General features: G+C 36.0%; 1 protein-coding gene across 3 annotated transcripts in view; it reads left to right on the top strand.

Moving 5' to 3' along the window:
• Positions 1-26642, top strand: part of IPO11 (importin 11) — a 214251-nt gene that overhangs the window by 88592 nt on the left and 99017 nt on the right. For all 3 annotated transcript variants that reach the window (XM_021077043.1, XM_021077044.1, XM_021077045.1), the window contains exons 17-21: positions 4018-4051; positions 4239-4279; positions 6368-6484; positions 13520-13633; positions 18985-19100. In XM_021077043.1, the coding sequence (XP_020932702.1) occupies positions 4018-4051; positions 4239-4279; positions 6368-6484; positions 13520-13633; positions 18985-19100 (422 nt within the window). The remainder of the gene's footprint in view (positions 1-4017; positions 4052-4238; positions 4280-6367; positions 6485-13519; positions 13634-18984; positions 19101-26642) is intronic.

Raw genomic sequence — 26642 nt, forward strand, 5'->3', positions numbered from 1 at the left:
CTTAAAGTGCTGAGCCATTAGGCTCACTCAGCCACTCTGCATTTTAGTTTCTGGTGTTTAATCTGGAGATGTGCGATAGACTTAAGCACATTTCATTGTCTGGTTTATTTATCAAGTATTTATTGAATAGTGTCTTAGAAATTGTTTTATTAGACTCTCTTCTACCAATCTTCTATTATGTTCCCCAGTTCTTCATTCTATAAATCCTGTTTTTTCCCCCCATTAATTGTGAATCACTGTAGATTCATTGTCATTATTGATAAGTACTTCCTATTTATTTTATAGTCCAGGAAGAGCTAATTTTGTTTTTATTTGTGTTGTATTTTAAATGTTTCTCTGTTTTCTGAAACTGAGGGCTTTTTGTTTTCCCTTATGATCTGGCTTCCCTTTCCTCAATTAGACTAAAGTGCAGGTATCATAATTCATTTCATCTTTTTCTCCGCGTGCAGTACTACTCTGATTTCCCTATTTCAGGAGGGAAAACACAGCTAGTTTTCATTGAAGTTTCCCTTTTGTTTCCTATTCTTATTTGCATAGATGTCATGATTATAGATTAAGTGCATCTCTGGTCCTTTTGTGAAGGAAAACCAAGAGAGATTTTGGGGTTAGTGTGCTGGCAGTTTGCTTTCCTTTGGTTGGAGGGGCTTTCAAGTTCTGGTGTTTGTGAATTAAATTATTTAAAAAAATTTTTATTAAGGAATAGTTGATTTATAGTGTTCTTTCAGTTTCCACTGTACAGTGAAGCAACCCAGCCAAAAAAGAAAAAATCCGTTCTTTTATTTTGATATCATCTTCCATCATGTTCTAACCTGAGACTGTACACAGTTCCCTGTGCTGTCAGTAGGACCCCATTACCTGTCTGTTCCAAATGTTACAGTTTGCATCTACCTACCCTAAACTCCCCTACCTCCATTCCTTCCCTCCGCTGGCAGACACAGGCCTGCTCTCCATGTCCATGATCTTTCTCTGTTTTGTAGCTAGGATCATCTGTGCCAAATATTTGATTCCGTATATAAGTGATATCATATGGTATTTGTCTTTCTCTTTCTGACTTACTTCACTTACTGTGAGAATCTCTGGTTGCATCCATGTTGCTGCAAATGGCATTATTTTGTCCTTTTTATGGCTGAGTAGTATTCCATTGTGTATATGTACCGCATCTTCTTCTTGTATTCATCTGTTGATGGACATGTAGGTTGTTTTCCATGTCCTGGCTATTGTGAATAGTGCTGCAGTGAACATAGGGGTGCATGTATCTTTTTCAATGAAAGTTTTGTCCAGATATATGCTCAAGAGTGGGATTGCTGGATCATATGGTGTTTCTATTTTTAGTTTTCTGAGGAACCTTCATGCTGTTTTCCATAGTGGTTGTTACAGTTTACATTGCCACCAACAGTGTAGGAGGATTCCTTTTTCTCCACATCCTCTCTAGCATTTGATATTTGTTGACTTGTTAAGATGCTCATTCTGATTGGTGTGAGGTGGTACCTCATTGTAGTTTTGATTTGTGTTCTCTGATAATCAGTGATGTTGAGCATTTTTTCATGTGCTTGTTGGCCTTTTGTATATCTTCTTTGGAGAAATGTCTGTTTAGGTCTTCTGCCCATTTTTTGATTGGGTTGTTTGTTTTTGTTGTTGTTGAGTTGTATGAGCTGTTTGTATATTTTAGAGATTAAGCCTTTGTCAGTTGCATTGTTTGCAAAAATTTTCTCCTCTTCTGTGGATTGTCTTTTCATTTTTTTAATGGTTTCCTTTACTGTGCAAAAGCTTGTAAGTTTGATTAGGTCACATAGATTTATTTTTGTTTTTATTGTCATTGTGAATTAAGTTATTAATGGAGTGCCAGTTGTGTACCTCACACTGTCCTAAATGCTGACAATTTTAAGATAACTAGAAATAGTCTGTCCTTATAGAGATTATCTTTTCTTAAGCTCCTCAAGTTAGCCATTTTTATTAGTAATTATTTACTGTCTGGGTTCTTTTTTGCCCCTGCTGGATTGAAAGCTCTTTGAAGGCAAGAATTAGATGTGTCTTACTCAGCTTTTTTCTGTAGTACCCAACACAGTGCCTGGGAGATACAGTTCCTTGTTAAATATTTTTTGAGCTAAATTTTAATTTTTATTATTGTGGTAAAATATGCATAGTATAAAATTTTAACATTTTAATCATTTTCCACAAACATTTCATTAACATTAAATACATTCACATTTTGTTCAACCATCACTACCGTCCATCTTCAGAATATTTTTTTTAAGTTTTATTGACGTATAGTTAATTTATAAGGCTGTGATAATATCTGCTGTACAACAGTATTTTTAATCACATAAGTGTGCCCTCTTCTCATTAGGTCATTTTGTAGCAGAACACTTGGCATTGTGCTTTGCATGTATTAGATAATCAGCAAATCTGTTACCTCATTTAAAAATCTAGAAATATTCACATTGCCCTTAGAAAAAATGAATAAAAATAAAAGACAGATGAGAAAACATCTGCGCTCAAGGCTCCTAGAATCTGTGGATTCAGCCCTACTGAACTTAAATGTTTGATGCATATGCCTGCTCAGCATCTCAAGACATCAGAAGCTCCTGTAAAATGATCAGAACTGTTTCTTTCTTTTTCTGAAAAATCTCTTTAGAGTTCCTGTGCTAGGGGTCGAATCAGAGCTGCAGCTCCTGGCCTACACTGTAGCCACAGCAACACCAGATCTGAGTTAACGCTTACGACTTAGGACGCAGCTTGTGGCAACTCCAGATCCTTAATCCAGTGAGCAAGGCCAGGGGTGGAACCCACATTGTCATGGACACTATGTTGGGTTCTTAATCTGCTGAGCCAGTGTGGGAACTCCAGAACTGTTTCTTTAAGAAAAATGTCTGCAAAGGAAAAACCAATTGCTATTACAGATGTGGACAGTGTAGCAGCATTTAAAAAAGTAACGACTCTTAGCCTGGAAGTAAAATTTTTAGATTTATTATTATTTTTATTATCGTAATTATTATTTTGCCTTTTAGGGCTGCACCCACAGTATATGGAAGTTCCCAGGCTAGGAGTCGAATCAGAGCTATGGCTGCTGGCCTGTGCCACAGCAATGTGGGATCCGAGCTGTGTCTGCGACTTATACCACAGCTCATGGCAATGCCGGGTCCCTGACCCACTGAGCAAGGCCAGGTATTGAACCTGTATCTTCAGGAATACTAGTGGAATTTGTTTCTACTGAGCCACGATGGGAACTCCCTAGGTATGTTATTTTATAGAGTACAAATAAAAAACTTAGTCATGACTTAGGTTCATGTTACTTGATGTGGAAATTGTGCGTGTGGGTAGCTCATGCCAATTTAGCTGGTCAAGTTACAGGTTAAACTTGAGAAAATAAGGAGATTATGCTCTCATGATATGATTTGCTCTGATAATATGCTCATACACATAGAAGATGTGATTTGGGAAGTTCAAGAGATTGTACAAACCTTTCTATATTTGTGAACTTTAGGATTTAGAAAAATCTCAGATTTTATCTTTTGGTTATTTCAAGGATTTCCTATGATTGAAGTTACAAGTGGGAGTTTGTGTTCTTCGTCCTCCTCTCTCTTTTCTCCTCTTCACTTTTCACTTGTATGTCCTCCAGCTTCCTCAATCCCACCCTGTTTTCCTGCTTCTCTTCTCTGCTTCTCACTATTTCCTTTCCCTGTGGCCTCATCATCACAGTTTTCTCTCAGTCCCATGTTCCTACACACTTATGGCTAATTATTTTTCTTCCTGGAAGCACCTACTGGATTAAAGATTCCTTAAGCAAATTATGGAAAACTGAGAAGGGTGGGAGTAGACACTATTTTACTTTGTCTTTTTTCATCTTGCTAAATACAGAGAATGTCCTTTTATTTCTAGATGTTAATGTGCTCTCTGACTTTATTGTTAACGAAAAGAACAGGGAAAGTGATTTGCAATAATTTTTTTTGTCATTTGTTATTAATGATGTTTAGTAGTTCTAAAATGATTCGAAATTGATGATATACTTTCTTCTAGGTCCGTATTGAAACAGCCACAACTCTGAAGTCAAATATCCTTTAAAATTTTGAAAAATACTTTATTGCAAATAATTTTAATATCCAAAATTGTTAATTATTTTGTTAAATTTATGAGATAGTTAAAAATGTTATTTTTGATTGGTTTATTATATTTGGATTTCATATATATTTATCCTGATAAATCTGATATAGTGTCAGTATTCTTTAACTGCTCTTCACCTGTTGATGATTTTGAGTTTAGAACAGATCAGTTTCTTCCGGTAAGAGTGTTTATTTCTAAATTTTATAATAATTTCTACTGTATTATTTGAATATTGTATTTTATAGCTGAAATTATGTATATCTGTCATTTATTAAAGCTCCATTTAAAATTATTCTAGATGCAATTGCTTTAATAGTTAACTTTTATTCTGCTTGTTTTTTGTTTAGTTATTTTGTTACTGTTTTGGAGTTGACTACTGAATTTTTTCTTTTTCACAATTATAAAACAGTACTTTTATTTTATGTATGTCTATTGTTTTTACTCCTTAGGCTGTCCCGCTCTGTATAGATATATCTGTCCTACACAGATTGCAAATTACTTGAAAAGCAAAATGCCAAGTCTTACTCATTTTTTAAATTTTTCATTCAGCCCTCAGCACCTAGCATAGTGTTTTCACATAGCTAGTACTCAGTGAGCACTTGCTAAGTATGTCATTAAGACTGGGACATTAGTGCTTCTCCTTCTTCTTCCTTTTTTTTCCTTTTTGCTTTTTATGGCTGCACTCACTGCATATGGAGGTTCCCAGGCTAGGGGTCGATTGGAGCTGTAGCTACTGGTCTATGTCACAGCCACAGTAACGTCAGATCCTAGCCACATCTGCGAACTACACCACAGCTTGCTGCAATGCCAGATCCTTAACCCACTGAGTAAGGCCAGGGTTCAAACCCGCAACCTCATAGTTCCTAATCAGATTTGTTTCTGCTGAGCCATGGCAGGAACTCCAGTGGTTGTTCTTTTTTAATTTTTTTTAATTTTTAAATTTTTATTTATTTATTTATTTTGTTTTTTGGCCTTCTCTAGGGCCGCTTCCCTCGGCATATGGAGGTTCCCAGGCCAGGGGTCTAATCGGAGCTGTAGCCACAGGCCTACGCCACAGCCACAGCAACACGGGATCCGAGCTGCGTCTGCGACCTACCCCACAGCTCATGGCAACTCCGGATCCTTAACCCACTGAGCGAGGCCAGGGATCAAACCCTCAACCTCATGGTTCCCAGTTGGATTGCTAACCACTGAACCACAACGCGAATGCCCAGATTTTTGTTTTCTATTTCCTGATCAGAAATATTCTGTCATTCTTAGAATTACAAGAATTTATCTACAAAAATTTATTTCTCCGTGCAGCATGTGTTAAGGACCATAGCAGACTGCTGGTTTGTGAGTGCAGTAATGGTGCTCCGTTTGCTTTGAGGAGTTAGGTTTTGCAAAACAACAGGCAATGTGAAAGAGCAATGACAGAGCACTGTTAAAAGTTTAGTTAGCAGTATAAAATTTAAACACAAAAAGTTTATTTATTTATTTTTTTTTGTCTTTTTTCCATTTTTTGGGCCGCTCCTGTGGCATATGGAGGTTCCCAGGCTAGGGGTCTAATCGGAGCTGTAGCCACCGGCCTACACCAGAGCCACAGCAACTCGGGATCCGAGCCGCGTCTGCAACCTACACCACAGCTCACAGCAACGCCGGATTGTTAACCCACTGAGCAAGGGCAGGGACCGAACCTGCAACCTCATGGTTCCTAGTCGGATTCGTTAACCACTGCGCCACGATGGGAACTCCATAAACACAAAAAGTTTAGACACAATTTTTTTCTGAAAACATTATTCAGTTTCTGGATGAATTAAATTCTAAAGTGCACACCCTTAACAGCAATAAAGAAAAAAAAAATCACAGACCTGAAATTGGCACCTTGACCAACATGAATTGGTAATGCTAAGGTTTTGGCTATTTATCTTTTATCATTTTGACATGATTTGATTTTCTTTCTTTTTTTTTTTTGTCTTTTTAGGGCCGCACCCGAGGCATATGGAGGTTCCCAAGCTAGGGGTTCAATCAGAGCCAACACCACAGCCACCGAAACTCCTCAGGATCCAAGTGGCGTCTTCGACCTACACCACAGCTCATGGCAACACCGAATCCTTAACCCACTGAGCGAGGCCAGGGATCGAACCCATGTCCTCATGGATGCTAGTCGAATTCATTAACTGCTGAGCCACTACAGGAACTCCTAATTTTATTTCTTATTTCTGTTTACATGCAAAGGTTTTTACTTTTCTATTCTAAACTTTAATTTTTTTCTTCTTACCTACAGTATTTGGAAACCATGTTCACACTACTTTTTCAGTTACTGCAGCAAGTTACAGAATGTGACACAAAGATGCATGTTTTACATGTCCTTTCTTGTGTGATTGAGAGAGTCAACGTGCAGGTAATTTTGTTGTAAAACATAAAAAATATTAGAGGGGTAAGAGTATATGTAGAATTCATTAATATCTTTCCTTTATTTGTATTGTTTAAATGTTAAAACATTTATTAAAATGCTTCTGGAATTCCTTTTGTGGCGCAGTGGAAATGGATCCAACTAGTATCCATGAGGATGTGTGTTCAATCCCTGGCCTTGCTCAGTGGACTGGGGATCCGGTGTTACCTTGAGCTGTGGCTTAGATTGCAAACGTGGCTCAGATCCTGCGTTGCTGTGGCTGTGGTGTAGGCCAGCAGCTGTAACTCCAATTTGACCCCTAGCTTTAGAACTTCCATAAGCTGCAGGTGTAGCCCTAAAAAACAAACACAAAAATAAAAAACTGCTTCTAATTTATAGGTTGTAATTTCAGTTATATATTAAAGTTGACATTTATACTTGCATTTTAAAAAAATGACCTAAGAAAATTAAAATTGAATAATAAAAATCGGACAAGTAATGTAGAGGTGTTTAGAAGGCATAATTATATAACTCTTAGCAGATTTAGTTTATATTCTTTTTTTTTTTCTTTGTTGTCTTTTTGCCATTTCTTGGGCCGCTCCAGCGGCATATGTAGGTTCCCAGGCTAGGGGTCAAATCGGAGCTGTAGCTGCCAGTCTACGCCAGAGCCACAGCAATGCGGGATCTGAGCCGAGTCTGCAACCCACACCACAGCTCACGGCAACGCCGAATCGTTAACCCACTGAGCAAGGGCAGGGATCAAACCCGCAATCTCATGGTTCCTAGTTGGATTCGTTAACCACTGCGCCACGACGGGAACTCCGAGTCCTGTTTTTAAATACTGGTATGTAGTAGGCAAACAGCCTGACAAGTGATGTGGTTTGTATGTTCTTGGCTTTAAATGCCCAAAACCACATGGGTAGAGTTGGCAGGTCACAGAAATGTAACTCCTTTGTATTTCTTAGTATATTGATTTATCTGATAAGCTCAGTGACACTCTACAAGTCAGTGTTTTTAAAACTGAGTGTTGCAACTGTTATCAGAAGAAAAGAAGAGTAAAAATAGGAAACATCAGATTGTAGGCATTAGGTTAAGTAATGTTTCAAGAAACTAATACTATTTGGGAGGAAGGAGCATGTGTGTTTGTGTTTATAGCAGCAGCCAGTGTAAACCAAACTTACTACTGTGCATTGTGACTAAAAAAGTTTGAAACATTGCTATGAGTAATTCTTGACAAATTTTTTTTTTTTTTTTTTTTGTCTTTTTGTCTTTTTGCCTTTTTCGAGGGCCGCTTCCCACGGCATATGGAGGTTCCCAGGCTAGGGGTCAAATCGGATCTGTAGCCACCGCCTACACCACAGCCACAGCAACGTGGGATCTGAGCCGCGTCTGCGACCTACACCACAGCTCACGGCAACGCCAGATCCTTAACCCACTGAGCAAGGCCAGGAATCAAACCTGCAACCTCATGGTTCCTAGTTGGATTCGTTAACCACTGCACCACGACGGGAACTCCTGATTTAGTTTATATTCTAATAGTAATTTTTAAAATTTCGTGTATTTGAGGGGTTCCCGTTGTGGTGCAGCAGAAATGAATCCAACTAGGAACCACGAGGTTGAGGGTTCGATCCCTTACCTCCCTCAATGTGTCAAGGATCCCTAATTGCTGTGAGCTGTGGTGTAGGTCACAGACGCAGCTCACATGTGGTGTGGCTATGGCTGTGGCGTAGGCTGGCATCTGTAGCTCCAATTCAACCCCTAGCCTAGAGCCTCTGTATGCTGCGGGCATGGCCCTAAAAAGACAAAAAAAGACTAAAAGTAAAAAAAAAAATAAAATTTAGTGTGTTTGAGGTCATAGCTACAAGTATCTGTAAGCAAATGCTAATATTCTCAGAAGTCTGTTATTTGTTCCTAAAAAATAATTTAGAATTAAATAAATTAATATTAAATAATTTAAAATTTAAAATGTTTTGCATTCTAGTCCATGTTGTATCCATGTTTAATGTAAAAATGGTGTGTTAAGTTCTAAACAGTAAATTATTATTTGACTGTATTCACCTTCCCCTATCAGTCCTAATCTTTGTAAAAAAAATTGTTAATCCAGGAATCACACATAATTATTCTGTAATTTCTTGTGTGCTAGTTCATTACTGCTTATTCTTGTTTGGAAAGTGTTGAGTAAATCTATGAGTTATTAGTAGAAAATAACTGAGTTTGAGTCCATGATCCTGGAGTCTGCTCCTGGATCCATTAGTGAATTCTGATGCCTTGAGCCTGTTTATTCATTCTAAAGCAGTTGATGAGAATTGCTGTTGCAAGTGTTGAGTAATTCTATGAGTTATTAGTGGAAGATAACTGAGTTTGAGTCCACGGTCCTGGAGTCTGCTCCTGGATCCATTAGTGAATTCTGATACCCTGAGCCTGTTTATTCATTCTAAAGCAGTTGATGAGAATTGCTGCCGATTAATGGGTAATGACAAGTTACTAACTTCTTTGCCAAATGATTTGCATATATTTCTCATTTAATCCTCACAAAAACTTTTGTTGGGAATTAGACTTTACTATGTTGAAAAATATGAGGCTTTAAGGAACTTGCCAAAGTTCAGGCCTCTTAGTGGTTTGCCAGTATTCAAACTCAACATTATGCAGTACTATTGTGATTTTCAGTCACTGTTAATCATTTTGAGTAGATCTGAGTCCTAGTAATAAAAAAAAGTAGTAATATTTTAAAATTTTAATACTTGGGATTCTTTTTGCATTAATTACATTATTTAATTTTAATATTGGTTTATAAACAGCATTGAGAGACTTTGGTCATTGAGACTGTTTCAAGCTCATTTCAAGTACCAGTCTCTGCTCTTTAGCTTATGTAAGGTCTTTAACCTGGTATCCTCATGTTTACATGGTGGAGATAATTCTGAGCTCATGTAACTCACAGGATTTCATGAACATGAAATTATTACAAATGTTCAGTTTTTTAATTTTATATTTATTTTGTTTCATTTTTTGGTCTTGCCCATGGCATGTGGAAGTTCCTGGGCCAGGGATCAAACCTTGAGCCACAGCAGTGACCTGAACCATAGCAGTGACAGTGCTGAGTCCTTAACCACTAGGCCATCAAGGAACCCCTCAGTATGCATTATACAATTGCAATAAGTTGTTTAAAAAATTGATTATAGGCACAAGATTTGGGTAGTTTTCTAATCTTATTTATATCTTCTGGTTATTGGAAATTTTCTTAAAGAAGATTTTTTTTTTTTTTTCTGTTGAAATGAATTTTCTTACTCCCATTTCCTCAAACCCCTAAACCTTTGTCTCCAAAAGTTTAACCTTCCTCTTGCTTGGAAAATTTAAAAATGCTTTTGTGTTTGTGGCCATATTTATCTTTCACAACATAAATAGCCTCAGCAGCTCAGGTGACTGTATTAGTGGTAGCAGCAAGATGTAGTTATCCTGTAGTACTTTTTTTTTTTTTCCCAGTAGTAGTTTTTGTTTTCACAATGCAGTTAGGGAATGCTTATGAAAAGTTTTCTTTTCTGTTTTTCTTTTTCTTTCTTTCTTTTTTTTTTTTTTCTTTTTAGGACTGCACTCTCGGCATATGGAGGTTCCCAGTCTAGGTGTCAAATCGGAGCTATAGCTGCTGACCCACGCCTCAACAATGCTGAATCTGAGCCACATCTGCAACCTACACCATAGCTCATGGCAACACCGGATGCTTAACCCACTGAACAAAGCCAGGAATTGAACCTGAAACCTCATAGTTACTCGTCGGATTCATTGCAGCTGTGTCACATCCAAAACTTCCGAAAACTGTTTTCAGTAGATTCTTTTAACATTTTCCTATGTTAACTTTTGAAAAACACCATCATTTATATATATCTTTTTGCTAACATTCATATGCAAATTTGATTTTTGTCTATTAGGTTGCAAACATTTTGAGCCATCTTATAACAGTGCTTTCTGACATAATAGTTTTTGAAATTTCAGTGAAGGCACCATCTTTATACCGTAGCATGCAGTTATTTGAAGATTTCATTTCTTCTACTTTTTGAGAAAGTAGTTGAAAACCTATGATTAAATTATTCCAGTGCAGGGATTCCCTTAAATACATAGTCAGAAAAAGAATTTTTTTTTTTTATTGCTCAAATGAATTCATCACATCTGTAGTTGTATAATGATCATAACAATCTGATTTCACAGGATTTCCCAGAAAAAGAATGTTAATCATCAGGTGTAATGTCAGGCAGATAGCCTTTGGACTTACGTATTTCAGAAGGAAAAGAACAAAACTTTAACTATTCTTTTGGAAATGTTACCTAAAAGATAAAGTGTCATTAAGGACTTATTTTTTTAAATTTGCCTGTGGATGGAATCTTTGTTAAAATATGTGTTAATCTGTCACATACTTGATTTTCACATGTTTTCTGTAATGTGTTTAAAATGAAAGTGGGTATCTCCTTGTATATGATGAACCAACTTACAAGACTATAATATACCCCATCCCCACTTCTCCAATTCCTTTTTTTTTTTTTTTTGGTTTTTTGGTTTTTTGGAGTAAAACTGCTGAACGTTGTGTTCTTTCATTTCAGTTGTGTTATTTTGGTAGTTCAGTTTCTTATATAGGGTTATTTATGGTTATTTAGGCCTTTATCTTTAAAACATTTTCAATCCCACGTGTTCTTTAAATGTTATGCAAATAATTGATACTGGCCTACCAAAAACCCGTTATAATCATTTTCAGAATTGTATATGGACATTATGTTTCATTTCATTGTTTCTTGAAAAATTTCAAAAGTACAGAAAAGTTGTAGTAAATCACCACCCATATATCCTTCACCTAGTTTCATCAGTTACATTGTACTATACTTGATCTTTTTTTATATATGCATATACAGATTTTTAATTAAATTTAATTGCAAGCATCATGACACTTCACCCCAGTATATTAAATGTCTCCTTCTTTATCAAAACTATGATTAGATTCAGGGAACATTGATGCAGTACTATTTTCTAGTATCAAGTCCTACCCTATGGGAATGTGTTTGCCTCTCATGTCATCACTTTATTTTCTTATCCCCAGCCCTTTTTTGGTCTTTTGCAATGGTGAATCTATGACTAATTTTTGCAATAATGTCTTTGAAGATTGGTTTTAATTTAGAACATCATATATTCTAATGAACCACTAAGATTGGGATATAAATATTTTATGACTTTCAAATGTAGCTGAGTATTTGGGTTTTATTACTTTTCCTGTTTGTAATTCTTAGCATATACTTCCTTTTTGTTATACCTCAGGAAGTCTTTCTGATTTGTTGAAAACCAAAACTGGTTTATTTTCCTTATCTGTAGAACACGCTGTTATATTCTGTTTTTAGTTAAGTGTGAATGAATTAGTTACTTTGAAACCTGTGTTTTTACATATTAATTGATGTACTTTTATAAGCTAATTGGAGTGATCTTTGAGATAGAGCACTTAGTCAAATTAAGTGTTCAATAAATATTATAACCGTGTGATTCAAAATTGGAAAATAAGGTAAAATAAGTCAAGAGTCTCTTAATGTTTATTCAGTTTATCTCATCGACATATTGGGCAGTTATTTAACTTCTTAACTTTCTGCACCACCCTCCCCTCCCCCAACCCGAGGAGACTGTTTCCTACAGTTTGTTTTTTTTTGCTACCCTTTTAGTGTATGATGTTTTATAAGCAGAATAAAGAAGGTCTCACTCTTTCTGGGAGCAATTTTTAAAATTTTAATCCATGGGATTAAATAGATAGTACTAAAGCTGTGAAGGTCTAGGACTTCTATTTTATCACCAAAGTTATTCTTATCAGATGAATTCCAAATACCGGGACGGGACAGGACGGAAGCCTAAAGCACTGTATCCAGCTTCTGTGTAGATCCCTTTTATTTCCCAAAAAACTCACTGTCAAGGTGTGTTCCTCAGGGTGTGTTTTAAAAACTGGTTAACTTAATCCATGGTGGGGTTAACAATTTTATCTTTTGCAAAGGATTCCTTCTCCTGTATTTCTACTATACCTTGTGTACACCTTCATCATTGTATTTATCCTTTTCCATTGTAAGGGTTTGTATGTCTACCAGTGTAGCCTTTTCTTTCTAGTGCCTTGTCCTGAGGTCCTGATACTTGGAAGATACCATTAGATAATTGTTGAATGAATAAATGCTGACTGTTTTAAAAATAGTATGATTTCCCGTCGTGGCGCAGTGGGTAATGAATCCGACTAGGAACCATGAGGTTGCAGGTTCGATCCCTGCCCTTGCTCAGTGGGTTAACGACCCGGAGTTGCTGTGAGCTGTGGTGTAGGTTGCAGACACAGTTTGGATCCCGCGTTGCTGTGGCTCTGGCGTAGGCCGGGGGCTACAGCTCTGATTTGACCCCTAGCCTGGGAACCTCCATATGCTGCGGGAGCAGCCCAAGAAATGGCAAAAAGAAAAAAAAAAAAAAATAGTATGATTTCCAGTTAGGTAATCCTAATTTATTAAAAGGAACTACGATATAGCAGCATTTTCTATTAACCCTAAAGAAATACTGGCCTCAGTATGTTGTTTTATATTTCTAAATTTTACTTCGTGCAATAAATTTGGTACTTGTTTAAAATTGTTTAAAAATGTTTAACATGAAGCTCTGTGTCTTCATGTAATGTCAGATTTATCTTTAAAAGGATATATAGTTAATACGTTACAACCAGTAAATATTAAATATTTGCTGCCTGGGACTTAATAGATCTGTCAGAGTTTCTTGAAGTAAGTTGCTTTTTTTTTTTTTCAAGGGCTGCACTTGCAGCATATGGAGGTTCCCAAGCTAGGGGTCAAACAGCAACACCAGATCCAAGCTGCATCTGTGACCTAAGCTGCTGCAGCTTGCAGCAGTGCTGGATCCTTAACCCACTGAGTAAGGCAAGGGATTGAACCTGCACCCTCATGGGCACTAATTGGGTTCGTAACCTGCTGAGCCACATTGGGAAGTCCACGTCCTCTTCTTTACTAATAAAACTTTTTGCTTCCCCTCCTTCTATTGTGATAGATACGACCATACGTAGGATGTTTGGTACAGTATTTGCCTCTTCTTTGGAAGCAGAGTGAAGAACACAATATGTTGAGATGTGCTATTCTGACAACGCTTATTCATCTGGTTCAGGTAAGTTACATCTCCGCAATTTCTTAGATTAGTATTTTTTTTCTTCTTAAATTTTTTTTTATTGTTTTCATGTGGTTTATGTTATTGGTAATAAAAGGCCTCACATTTTATGTCTCTTTCATCTGTGATCTAAACAGTTTAAAAACACTTTTTGTATATTTACTATGGACATTTTTTGACATCTAAAAAATATTCTCTACTTTTCAAAGATAATTTCTTTTATTAGGCGTAGTGGTTCCCATGATGATAGACTCATGACTCACGATTTGTGCAGTCAGTTTTATCTTGTATGTGGTTTCCTTGGCTTTCAGGGCTTTTCTGCATAAATTTACTCTCCATTTTCACTTTTTTCCTTGATTTAAAGTAAAAATTTTCCTGGAGTTCCCAGGTTGATGTAGAGAATTTTTTTAAAGTACTTTTCTTTTAAATAAGTGTCTGGGCTAGCATCTCTTCTTGTGTATCCTTTAATTCTTGTGATTATCCTGAAAGATTATATCCCTTTTATAGATAAAGATACAAAGGATAGGAGAAGGGTAGCGACTAGACTGAGATTGCTCATGCAAATGTCTGAACAAAGAATGATCCCCACACCTTTTGCCCTATATCTCTGCCAAATGTGCCTTTAGACTCAATTTGAGATTTCTGTGAGGGAGGTGTGTCTCTTTGGGTTAGTGTTACCTCAGGAAATCTTGGGAAGCCAGAATAACCTGCATGAAATATTTGAAGGATATAGGGCCTTTTCCTTTAATTCTGACACATTGGTACTCTTTGTATTTGTATAGGCCAGGGGTTCAAGGTTCCAGCTAAGCAATCATCTGTCCTTCTTGGAGAAAGCATATAGTGTTTAATATTAAAATTGAGCCTGTAACTCAAAGTGAATTTTTTAATCATTTGAGAAGATTATACTAGGATTATTGGCAAGTTTCCTTTTATGGAAAACACTGCCATTTTTTGACTTTATTTATTTATTGAAATGTAACTGATGTATAGGCTACCTTCTGACTTAAAATATAATAGGTAGGTAGTGTGTTTGTATGTTTTTGTTTGCATTTTTTAAATTCTGGAAACCCAGACTTAAGGTCTCTGAAGAGAGTAATAATGCATGAAAAGAAACTTTCTCATCTTCAGTAGCATTTCTTTTTTGTTTAATGAATGTATTATTTTCTTTTATTCTACTAAGGGCATTAGGATGTATTTTCCAAGCTTTCATTTCTATGTGTGATCTCTGTTTCCTTAAAGATGTTGTTTTCTATTTGTTTATTTGTTCTCTGTTTTTCATGTTCAATATTTTAAACTTGTCTGTGGATCCTTGATTATCTGCCTCCCCTTTTTTCTTCTTATGAAAATTTGGCACATACGCAAAAGAACAGTCTAATGAATCCTTAGATAATTATCACCCAACTTCAAGAATTGTATCAATATTTTATTTGTATAAATTTAAGAATGAGAACTAAGAAGCTGATTGGAAGGGTTGGGTAGGTATGGGAACCTTGCTGATCATGAAATTTTTTCTTTGGGATGACCTGACTGGGTTGCTTTGTACCAGACAAATGTTTAGGTACATGAGATCTTTCCTCAGTGAATGACCTGTCAGTCTCTTGTCTGTTACATGGTGTATCTCCCTGTTTTATATAGTATACCTGGTCTTGATTACCTCATGTCTTCTTGTCTTTGATACTATTTGTTTTTCCTTGCCAGAGAATAAACAGCTAGGTCTCTGCTGGTTCAGGAATTGTTTGACTACGCATGTGGATAAGATCTTGCCATCAAACGGCTTTAAAAACACCTTGTAGCGGTCCTATTGTTTTTAATCCCTCTCTTTCAACTTTCCCTTCCCAAAATACATCATGCTCTCAGTTCCCTAGTCTTTTGGAGTTTCTTTAATATAAGTCAGATGGTTTCTTGCCCTTTTTCATGGCTGCCTTTGAGCTTTGGTTTTCTGAGCCTGCTAAGTTACTGTATTGTCTTTCTTTCCAGCTTCCAAAAATAAGCTGCTTTTATCTCTTTTCATGCCATCTTTGTACTTACAGTTTTAGGTCTTTAAAAACACATCTTCATATATCCTTTTAATGGATCCTGGGAGAGAACAGTTGTAAATGCATGTGTTAAATCTGCCAGCTTTCTTGAGATGTTAACGTAGTGATTTCTAGTACGGAGTTGTTTGGTGTAGCAACATAAAGTCTAGAGCTTCAGTTTAGGAGCCTGGTTAGGAAGGCATAAGACCATCTCTTGAAATTCAGAGGAAGGGGTGTTATCATTTGCATTTTAGAAAGGTAACTAGTGCATCAGTGAGGGCACTGGTTTGGAATGGGGTAAAACTAAGATCAAGGAAAGTAATAGGGAGGCTCTTTTTTTTTTAACCATGAAAGGAGTGATGACTTGAAGTAAAGCCATGGAAAGGACAAAGATTTGAAAAATATTAGCGAGAGAAAATCAAGGACTGTTTAGATAAGAGAAGAGGAATTATGTGATGTAATTTTTCACCAAATAGGTAGTGGTTCATGTCCCTTGAGTCAGGAACTGCAGGAAAAGGATCCATTTTTTAAGGAAGGCAATGAGTTGGTTCAGTGGTAGACTCAAGAATTTGAGACGCCTTCTGGTGATGATGTCTTATAGTCATTTGGAGTGTCTGGAGTGCAGAGATTTGGGTTGAGATAATAGATTTGGACATTATCAGCATGTACATGAGACATGAGAAGAGAGCCAAAGACAATAGTCTGATAAATGCCAGTGTTGTTTTTTTTTCTCTTAATTAAAAAAAATTACAGATTTATGGGCAGTTTCAAAGGTAGTACGTAGAAATTCCCTTTACCTTTTATTTAGTTTCCTTTTATGTTTTATGTAATTATAGTACAATATGATTTCCTCCCCTCCAGGCATTTCTGATTATTTTATTAATAACTGGTGCATTTACTTTTGAGCTTTCAGAGGTCTTGTCACTATAACTAATTATTTCGTAGTATTGTAGACAATGTCTTGTAGTTACAATTGTGGGCCAAAAGAATGCTCAGATTTACTTAAAGCTGCATGTCTGAGATTGGACACATTCTTCTGGACACCATATTACAAGGGTAATTAATCTCTTTAGGCTTTTAACTGAGAGTCTTATATGTTAGCAGTTGCTTACTGTAGTTTTGCTAATGCTAGCGTATTGTATTCATTGGGGTGTGTGCTAAGTAGATAGATTCTGATATTCCTAGGAAATGTTAAGTCTACTTGATATTAAAAATTAACTTGAGGAGTTCCCGTCGTGGCGCAGTGGTTAACGAATCCGACTAGGAACCATGAGGTTGCGGGTACAGTCCCTGTCCTTGCTCAGTGGGTTAACGATCCGGCGTTGCCGTGAGCTGTGGTGTAGGTTGCAGACTCGGCTCGGATCCTGAGTTGCTGTGGCTGTGGTGTAGGCTGGTGGCTACAGCTCCAATTGGACCCCTAGCCTGGGAACCTCCATATGCCGCAGGAGCGGCCCAAGAAATAGCAAAAAGACAAAAAAAAAAAAAAAAAAAATTAACTTGACCTAGTTTTTCTTAATGTTTTTTCTTCTTTTGTTCTGCTAAGAATTGATCTATGGAGAGTGAAATTTAACTGAATTTTGAAGGCCAATATATACTATTTTAATAAGTCTCTTCCTTTGGAAATATTTTTAGTAAGATTGTTCAGCTGATGCTTAGTTATAGAAAGGACCAAACTTAACATATTTAAGGATAAACTTTATGTATTTCCACAGAAGCATCTATACTCTAATGATAAGAATTCAACTATATATATATATATACACACACACACACACGTATTCAACTATATATATATATATATACACACATGTATACAAAATATACATGTATTCTCCTTTTGATGACATATATATTTTGTTATGTTGGAATTTTCTATAAATCATGTGGGCATCTGAATTATTTTCTGACTGGAGGTGTTTGATAGTTTATTTTGTTTTCTTTTTCTATCAAATTATAGAGATTATTATGGATTAGAAGTTTACTTACTGTTATTTTTGTTTTCTTTCAAAGTGCTTAGATTTAGTGTGATACCCTGAGTCAGTTTCCATAAGACAGTAATTAGTCAAACTAGAATATTAGGTTAAAACCCCCTCCTCTTCAATCTTTATATCCTTGACTCATTAAAAATATGAGTAGAAATTCTTCATTAAAAAATAATATGTAGGAATTCTGCCGTGATGCAGTGGCTGAATGATCTGGTGTTGCTGCAGCTGAGGCATACGATGCAGCTCCGGCTCAGATTTGATCCCTGGTCTGGGAACTTCCATATGTCATGGGTGTGTCCAAAAAAGAAAAAAAAAAAAAAGTACATATTTTTTAATTTAAAAAGACACTTACAAAAAAGTTTTTAAAAAAATCTCCTTTTACCTCCTTCCAAAATCCTTTTCTAACATCCATGTTTAACTAGTGTTAACAGTTTTTTATATTTGCCCCAACTAGCATTTTTATGTGTATCTCTTCATGTCAGACACTTATTTAAAAAATTGACATGTGGGAGTTCCTGTAGTGGCGCAGTGGTTAACGAATCCAACTAGGAACCATGAGATTGCAGGTTCAATCCCTGCCCTTGCTCAGTGGGTTAACGATCCGGCTTTGCTGTGAGCTATGGTGTAGGTCGCAGACGCAGCTTGGATCCCGCATTGCTGTGGCTCTGGCATAGGCTGGCAGCTACAGCTCTGATTTGACTCCTAGCCTGGGAACCTCCATATGCCACAGGAGCGGCCCAAGAAATGGCAAAAAGACAAAAATAAATAAATAAATAAATAAATAAAAAGTTTTCATAAAAAAAAAATTGACATGTGGAATTGTTATACACACTTCTTTTTAATCCCAGTTTGTCATTATTTTTGAGATTGTTTTCATTCCACGCCTAATCCTTTTTCATGGCTACTCAAGTATTCTAGAATATGAAAGTACTATGATTTAATTATCTTACTGATGAACATTTAAGTTGGGTTCATTTTAGATTATTTAGGCGAGGTAATTTGTAGGATTTAATATACCATTATTAACACCTCTTTGTTAGGGTAAAATAAATATTTATATGAGAAATCTCTTAAAATGAACGGATAGATGTGTGTAGCCTTGGTATATGTGGTTTTACTACCATTAGGCAATTGTAAATCAAACTGATTTTGTTGTAGTAGATAATAGATATTTTATAATTAGAACCATCTTTTAAAAATCTGATTGATTTATCTTTTATTTAAAAATTTTTTTTTTCTGATTTATCTTTTATAGTTGGTTTTAGGGCTTTTATATATGATAGGTATTTTTTTGGTGGGGGAATGGGACCTTAGAGTGTCTTATGTTAAGTTGTATTTATACTTCCCATAGGGATTAGGAGCAGACAGCAAGAACCTGTACCCTTTCCTGCTCCCAGTTATTCAACTGAGTACAGATGTTTCCCAGCCTCCACATGTTTATCTTCTGGAAGATGGTTTAGAATTATGGTAAGAGGAAAAACTTGGTACCTTGGATCTTATTTTTTTTTTTCCTGGCCTTCCCTACTCTTATGCCATTAAAGCAAAGGTCATATAACAGGGCTTAAAAACTCAACATTTAAAAACAAAAACACAAAGTCACTTTCCCTGAACTGGGTAACACAATAGCTCCATCTTTTCTTGGCAGCTGTCACTCATTGTAAGCTTATAAAAGTTAGAGGAAGTTTCAGTAAGAACTCAGCTGCATTTCCTCTTCTGGCATTTGGAACATAAAATGGGGATATTGATCAAAACTAGAAATTGACATAAAACTTCCAAAGTGTTAAATTAGATATTTTGGGGAAAATTGAGTAATTTTTCAACCTCTTCCTGCCTTACCCAGTAAGTACTGAGATATAATAACTTAGCCCCAAATGTTAATACAAGTTAGTCTTACTATTTTACTAAGTAGCACACAGTATTAAGAGGTGAAAAGCAAACAAACCCTGTTACTGTGGCATCTCAGTGTCACAAACTACGTACTAGAAATCTTTTTGCTTTATCTTACTGACAGCAGCAGTTTTCTTTGGGGCCAGTCTTTACTTAAGATATAGCTTATAATACAGGAAAGGTTGAACAATTCTATTATGTAAACCTACTATTGGAATTAAAAAAGCAGATTATAGGAGTTCCCGTTGTGGTGCAGCAGAAAACTAATCCGACTAGTATCCTCATGAGGATGCTGGTTAGATCCCTGGCCTTGCTCAGTGGTTTGGGAATTCTGCCTTCCTGTGAGCTGTAGTGTAGGTTGCAGATGTGGCTCAGATCCCGTGTTGCTGTGGCATAGGCTGGCAGCTGTGACTCCAAATCCACCCCTAGCCTGAGAACTTCCGTGTGCTACAGATGTGGCCCTAAAAAGCAAAAAAAAAATTTACAGAAATTAACCACAGAAAAAATTAACATTTGTGATGTCCTTCCTCTGGTCCTCCCTCTCTCCCTCCTCAGTTTTGCTTAGATGTCTAGGAATTAATAGTTTTTGATTCTTAGAAATTTTTTTTGTTGCAAATGATAAATTAATGATCTATATCAGAATACTAGATGAACAGTTTAAAAACGTAATTCGGTGGATACTTATTTAATTTGCAATTTGTATTTCTTGTGTTCTTTTCTAAACCTAGAAAAGGTTATTATTTGAACTTACATGACTTGTGGATGGTTTGATTGTAAATTAGCACTTGTTGGAACCTTTTATAATCATACATTTTTATTGTACAGGATGGATTGTTGTGGATCTGAGATTGGCAAACTTTTTCTGTAAAGGAGCAGATGGTAAATATTTTAGACTTCCCAGGCTATGTACTTTCGGTCCCAGCTATTCAACTCTACAGTTTCAGTAACAAAGCAGTCAGAAACAGTATGTAAACAGATTGACATGGCTGTATTCCAATAAAACGATTATTTACAGGAGGACCTCTTGCGTCTCGGCAGAAACGAATCCGACTAGTATCCATGAGGATGCAGGTTTGATCCCTGGCCTCCCTCAGTGGGTTAAGGATCTGGCATTGCCGTGAGCTGTGGTATAGGTCACAGATGCAGCTTGGATCTGGCATTGCTGTGTCTATGGCTTAGGCTGGCAGCTGCAGCTCCAGTTGGACCTCCTAGTCTGGGAATTTCCATATGCTATGGGTACGGCCCTAAAAAGACAGAAAAAAAAAAAAAACACCCCACAATTATTTACAGAAATATTTTTGTCCCATGAGCTGTAGTTTGCCAATCTCTCTTCTAGGTTACAAATTAAAACATTAATCTCTGGCATATAAATACTTTAAACAGGTATATGATATTGCCTATCAGAAAAACTAAAAATATTAGTTATGGTAAAGAGACTCAGATACTCATGAATATTACAGATTTAGTATATTAATTGTTTATAAAGGTGTATAATTTTTTTTGAGGATTATATGAATAGATAATAATAAAAATACTTTTGTTCTAATTGGTAATTTCTTTTTTCTTAGCCTTTCATTATGTATAAACAAAATTAAATCATTAGAATACATTTTAAAAATTTACCAACTTTGTTAATAGCTAAGGTTCTTTAAAGAATCAGGTACATATTTTTTCATATATTTTTCTTACTCTGTTAGAACTCATATTTGAAATCAGATATAGGTGCCATTCCCCAGTATACCACATTGGGTTTCTAATCATCTTCTTCGAACTTTTATTTATACAATGAGGAAGAATAATTTCTACCTGACATGATTGTTGTGAGCATGAGATAATGTTTGTAGCATGATTATCATTTTGTATATGATAAATGAAGCCTCAGAATTGGTGAGATTGCCCAAGAAGAAAAGTGCAGATAACGTTTTTGAGGTCATGAGGATTCATCAAAGATGGTGTAGAAGGAAAACCAAACCAAGAGAGGGTATTTCCTAAAAGAGAGAGTGTTAGCTATGTTAAATGTTGCTGATTGTCCTACTAAGAGTAGTACAGAGAAGTGAATGGAGATGATAGGGGTTTTAGTAGAGTAGTAAAACAGGGAAGAATTGGAGTAGTTTGAAGAATGAATCAGAGCTAAGTAGAGACTGTGAGTGTTGACAACTTGTTTGAGGGCTCTTACTGTGAAGAGGAGTTGAAATTGGCTGGTGTGGGGAATGATGATCTAGAGGTATGATGAATCTCAGGAGAGTGAGATAATTGAAGAAGGAATCACATTGAGCAACAGTGGAGGGAGATAGATAAATGGATAGACAGACAGACGGACAGATAGATAGAGCAAGCAGTGGGGATACTTCATCCATTTCAGTTGGAGGTACGAAGATAGATTTTGTATTGTGGTGGACTGAAGTGGAAAGGTGTTCCATCTTATACCTTCTATTTTCTCAACAAAATATGATGAATAGTCATCAACTGAATGTATGGGCTGGAATGGGAGTATATATAAAATGAGAGAGGTTTCATAAGGAACTCTACTGAATATTCTGTAATAACCTATATGGGAAAAAATCTGAAAAAGAATTTTTATATGTATAACTGAATCACTTTGCTGTACATCTGAAACTAATACAACATTGTAAGTCAACTATACTCCAATAAAATTTAACAACAAAAAGATAGAGGTTTGTGGAGAGCAAAGGTACAACAAAATAGTTATCTTGGAGATTAGAAATTTGAACTTACTAGGGATGAACAGTACCAGTTGATGTTTGTGGTCATGTATAAAAAGAGAAATTCTTCAAACTGGTCATGATTTTTTTTCCTCATAACTTCTTTGACCCAACATGTTTATTTTTTTTTGCTGATATTAAAGTATATGATTCAGATCTAGATTTAATTACATTGTAAACACAACATGTCACTTGTACAACTTTTTATTTTTATTATTTTTATTTTTTATTATATTTTATTTTATTTTTGCTTTTTAGTGCCGTACCCACGGCATATGGAGGTTCCCAGGCTAGGGGTCTAATTGGAGCTGTAGCCACTGGCCTATGCCAGAGCCACAGCAACACGGGATCCGAGCCGCATCTGCAACCTACACCACAGCTCATGGCAATGCTGGATCCTTAACCCACTGAAAGAGGCCAGGGATCGAACTCTCAACCTCATGGTTCCTAGTTGGATTCATTTCTGCTGCACCACGTTGGGAACTCCTGCACAGCTTTTTAAAACTTAAAGTGAATTTTAATGACTTATAAGATCTATTTTTGTAGTATATTCACTTAAACAGTAATCCTGGTATCAAAGATGCATTCTTTCATGTATATCTGTTCTTTTTAACTTGTAGGTTACTTCACATTATTTTGCTTTTTCATCTTGACACCGATTTATTAAAATATCTCATTCATTTTTCTTCATGTCAGTGCCCCTTTTTATTTCCAGCATTTTTGATCCATAAATTTAAAAAAATATTCACAGCACAAAATTTCAGTACTTTTGTACATTGTTATAAGATTTAATAAAAATGGTATTTGGGAGTTCCCGTCGTGGCGCAGTGGTTAACGAATCCGACTAAGAACCATGAGGTTGCGGGTTCAATCCCTGCCCTTGCTCAGTGGGTTAACGATCCGGTGTTGCTGTGAGCTGTGGCATAGGTCGCAGACACGGCTCGGATCCTGCGTCGCTGTGGCTCTGGCATAGGCCGGCGGCTACAGCTCCGATTCGACCCCTAGCCTGGGAACCTCCATATGCCGCAGGAGCGGCCCAAGAAATGGCAAAAAGACAAAAAAAAAAAAAAAAGGTATTTAAAGTTTTGTGATATTTAAATTTTTATTAAGCATTAAGCAATATAATATATGTATGCAATGATTCATTTCCCACCTTTTAATTATTTTGCATTTAAATTTTATCTGAAATTAATACCATCGTATGGTTTATTTTGCTTAGATTTGACTTAACTACCTGTTTCTAATTTATTTTTTTTTATCAAAGTCTAGTTGATTTACAGTGTTGTACCAATTACTGCTGTACAACAAAGTGACCAGTCACACATATATATACACACAGATTCATTTTCTTATGTTATTTTCCATCATGGTCTGTCCCATGAGAGTGGATATAGTTCCCTGTGCTATACAGTAGGACCTCAGTGCTTATCCATTCTAAATGTAATAGTTTGCACCTACCAACTCTGAACTTCCAGTCCATCCCACTCCCTCTCTCCCCCTGGGTAACCACAGGTCTGTTTTCTATGTCCATGAGTTTGGTTTTTTTCTGTGGATAGGTTCATTTGTGCCGTATGTTAGAGTCCAGATAATGGTGATATCATATGGTATTTTTGACTTAACTGTCTTTGTTCATCTTCTATATTTTATCTTTTTTGTTTGAAATTTAGTTATGTATCCTATACAGAACACATTTTCATATTTTTATATTTTGTATTTTAACCTAATCAGCAGTGTTTTAACTTCTAAAGAACTTTTTTCCTAAAGAATTTTTTTAAAAAATTTATTGTTTTATTGGTGTATCGTTTATTTACAATGTTGTGTTAGTTTCAGGTGTACAACAAAGTGAATCAGTTATATACATTCTTTTTTAGATTCTTTTTACATATAGGTTAATACAAACTATTGAGTAGATTTCCCTGTGCTATACAGCAGGTCCTTGTTTCTCATCTATTTTATATATAATAGTATGTATATGTTAATCCCAGCCTCCTAATTTATCCCTCCTCTCCGTGTTTCCACTTTGACAATCATAAGTTTGTTTTTGAAATCTCTTGAGTCTGTTTCTGCTTTGTAAATAAGTTCTTTTTATCAGTTTTTATTAAATTGTACATATAAGTGATATTGTATGATATTTGTTGTTCTCTCTCTGACTTATTTAGTTTGATAATCTCTAGGTGGATCCATGATGAGGCAAATGGCATTATTTCATTCTTTTTTAGAGTTGAGTAATATTCCATTGTATATAGGTATTACATCTTTTCCTCCTTTCCTCATTGAGGAATTTAGGTTGCTTCAATGTCTTGGCTGTTGTAAATAGTGCTGCAGTGAACATTGGGGTGAATGTATCTTTTTAAGTTATGGTTTCCTCTGGAGTGTGATTGCTGGATCATTTGGCAGTTCTCTATTTAGTTTTTTGAGGAATTGCTATCCTGTTTTCCATAGTGGTTGTACCAATTTTCATTCCCACGAGCAGTGTAAGAGGGTTCCCTTTTCTTCATACTCTCTCTAGGAAGTGATTAAAATCTTACAAAAAACAAAAGTCCAGGACCAGATAGCATCACAGGTGAATTCTATCAAACATTTACAGGAGCGTTAACACCTATCCTTATTAAAACTATTCCAAAAAGTTGCAGAGGAAGAAACACTTCTGGGCTCATTCTATAAGGCCGCCATTGCCCTGATCCCCAAACCAGACCTAGGTACCACAAAAAAAGAAAATTACAGGCCAGTATCACTAATGAACATAGATATAAAAATCCTCAACAAAATACTAGCAGATCAAATCCAGCAATACATTAAAAGGGTCATACATCATGACCAAGTGGGATTTATCCCAGGGATGTGAAGATTTTTTTTGGTATCTTTAAATCAATCAGTGTGATATACCACATTTAACAAATTGAAGAATAAAAACCATGTATGTAGTCATCTCAGTAGATGCAAGAAAAGCTTTTGACAAAATCCAACACCCATTTATGATAAAAACCGTCCAGAAAGTATACATAGAGGGAACCTGCCTCAACATAATAAAGGCCATCTATGGCAAATCCACAGCTAACATCATACTCATGGTGAAAAGCTGAAAGAATTTTCACCAAGATCAGCAACAAGTCAAGGATGTACACTTTCACCACTGTTATTCAACATAGTTTTGAAAATCTTAGCCATGGAAATCAGAGAAGAAAAAGAAAGAAAAGGAATCCAAATTGGAAAAGAAGTAAAACTATCACTGTTTTACATAGAAAATACTAAAGAAGGTACCGGAAAACTACAGGAGCTCATCATTGAATTCAGTAACGTTTCAGGATACAAAATTAATATATAGAAATGTCTTGCATTCCTATACACTAACAACAAAAGAAAGAGAAATTAAGGAAACAATCCCATTTACCATTGCATCAAAGAGAATAAAATATCTAGAAATAAACCTACCTAAAGAGACAAAAGACTTGTACTCTGAAAATTATAAGACACTGAGGAAAGAAATTGATGGAAAGATATACCATATATACAAACAGTTGGAAAGATATACCATACTCTTGGATTGGAAGAATCAATATTGTCAAAATGACTGTACTACCAAAGGCAATCTACAGATTCAACACAATCTCTATCAAATTACCACTTACATTTTTCACAGAGGTAGAACAAATTTTTTTTTTTTTTTTTTTTTTTGTATTTTTGCCATTTCTAGGGCCGCTCCTGTGGCATGTAGAGGTTCCCAGGCTAGGGGTCGAATCGGAGCTGTAGCCTCCGGCCTACACCAGAGCCACAGCAACGTGGGATCCAAGCTGTGTCTGCAACCTACGCCACAGCTCACAGCAATGCCGGATGGTTAACCCACTGAGCAAGGACAGGGACTGTACCCGCAACCTCATGGTTCCTAGTTGGATTCGTTAACCACTGCGCCATGACGGGAACTCCCAAAAAATTTTAAATTTGTTTGGAAATGCAAAAGACCCCGAATAGCCAAAGCAACCTTGAAAGAGAAAAATGGAACTAGGATAATCAGGCACCCCGACTTCAGACTATATTACAAAGCTACAGGCATCAAGACAGTATGATACTGGCACAAAAAAACAACTATAGATCAATGGAACATGATTGAAAGCCCAGAAATAAACCCATGTACTTATGGTCAATTAATTTACAACAAAGGAGGCAAGGATATGCAATGGAGAAAAAATAGTTGCTTAAATAGAATTGTAATGCTTTTAATGTCTTTTTACTTTATGCTCTCTCTACATTTTTTTTGTGGAAGATTAACATTAAATTTTATGTTTCTCTAGTCATGTAGTTTGGTGCATATAGCTTTGTCTGATTATGCATCAACATAGTAACTTATTTACCTTTCCTTGATGGTAAAGAATTTAGTGCTCTAACTTTGCCTCATTTCCTC

This window comes from Sus scrofa, chromosome 16, assembly GCF_000003025.6.
Source record: "Sus scrofa isolate TJ Tabasco breed Duroc chromosome 16, Sscrofa11.1, whole genome shotgun sequence".
Lineage (NCBI taxonomy): Eukaryota > Metazoa > Chordata > Mammalia > Artiodactyla > Suidae > Sus > Sus scrofa.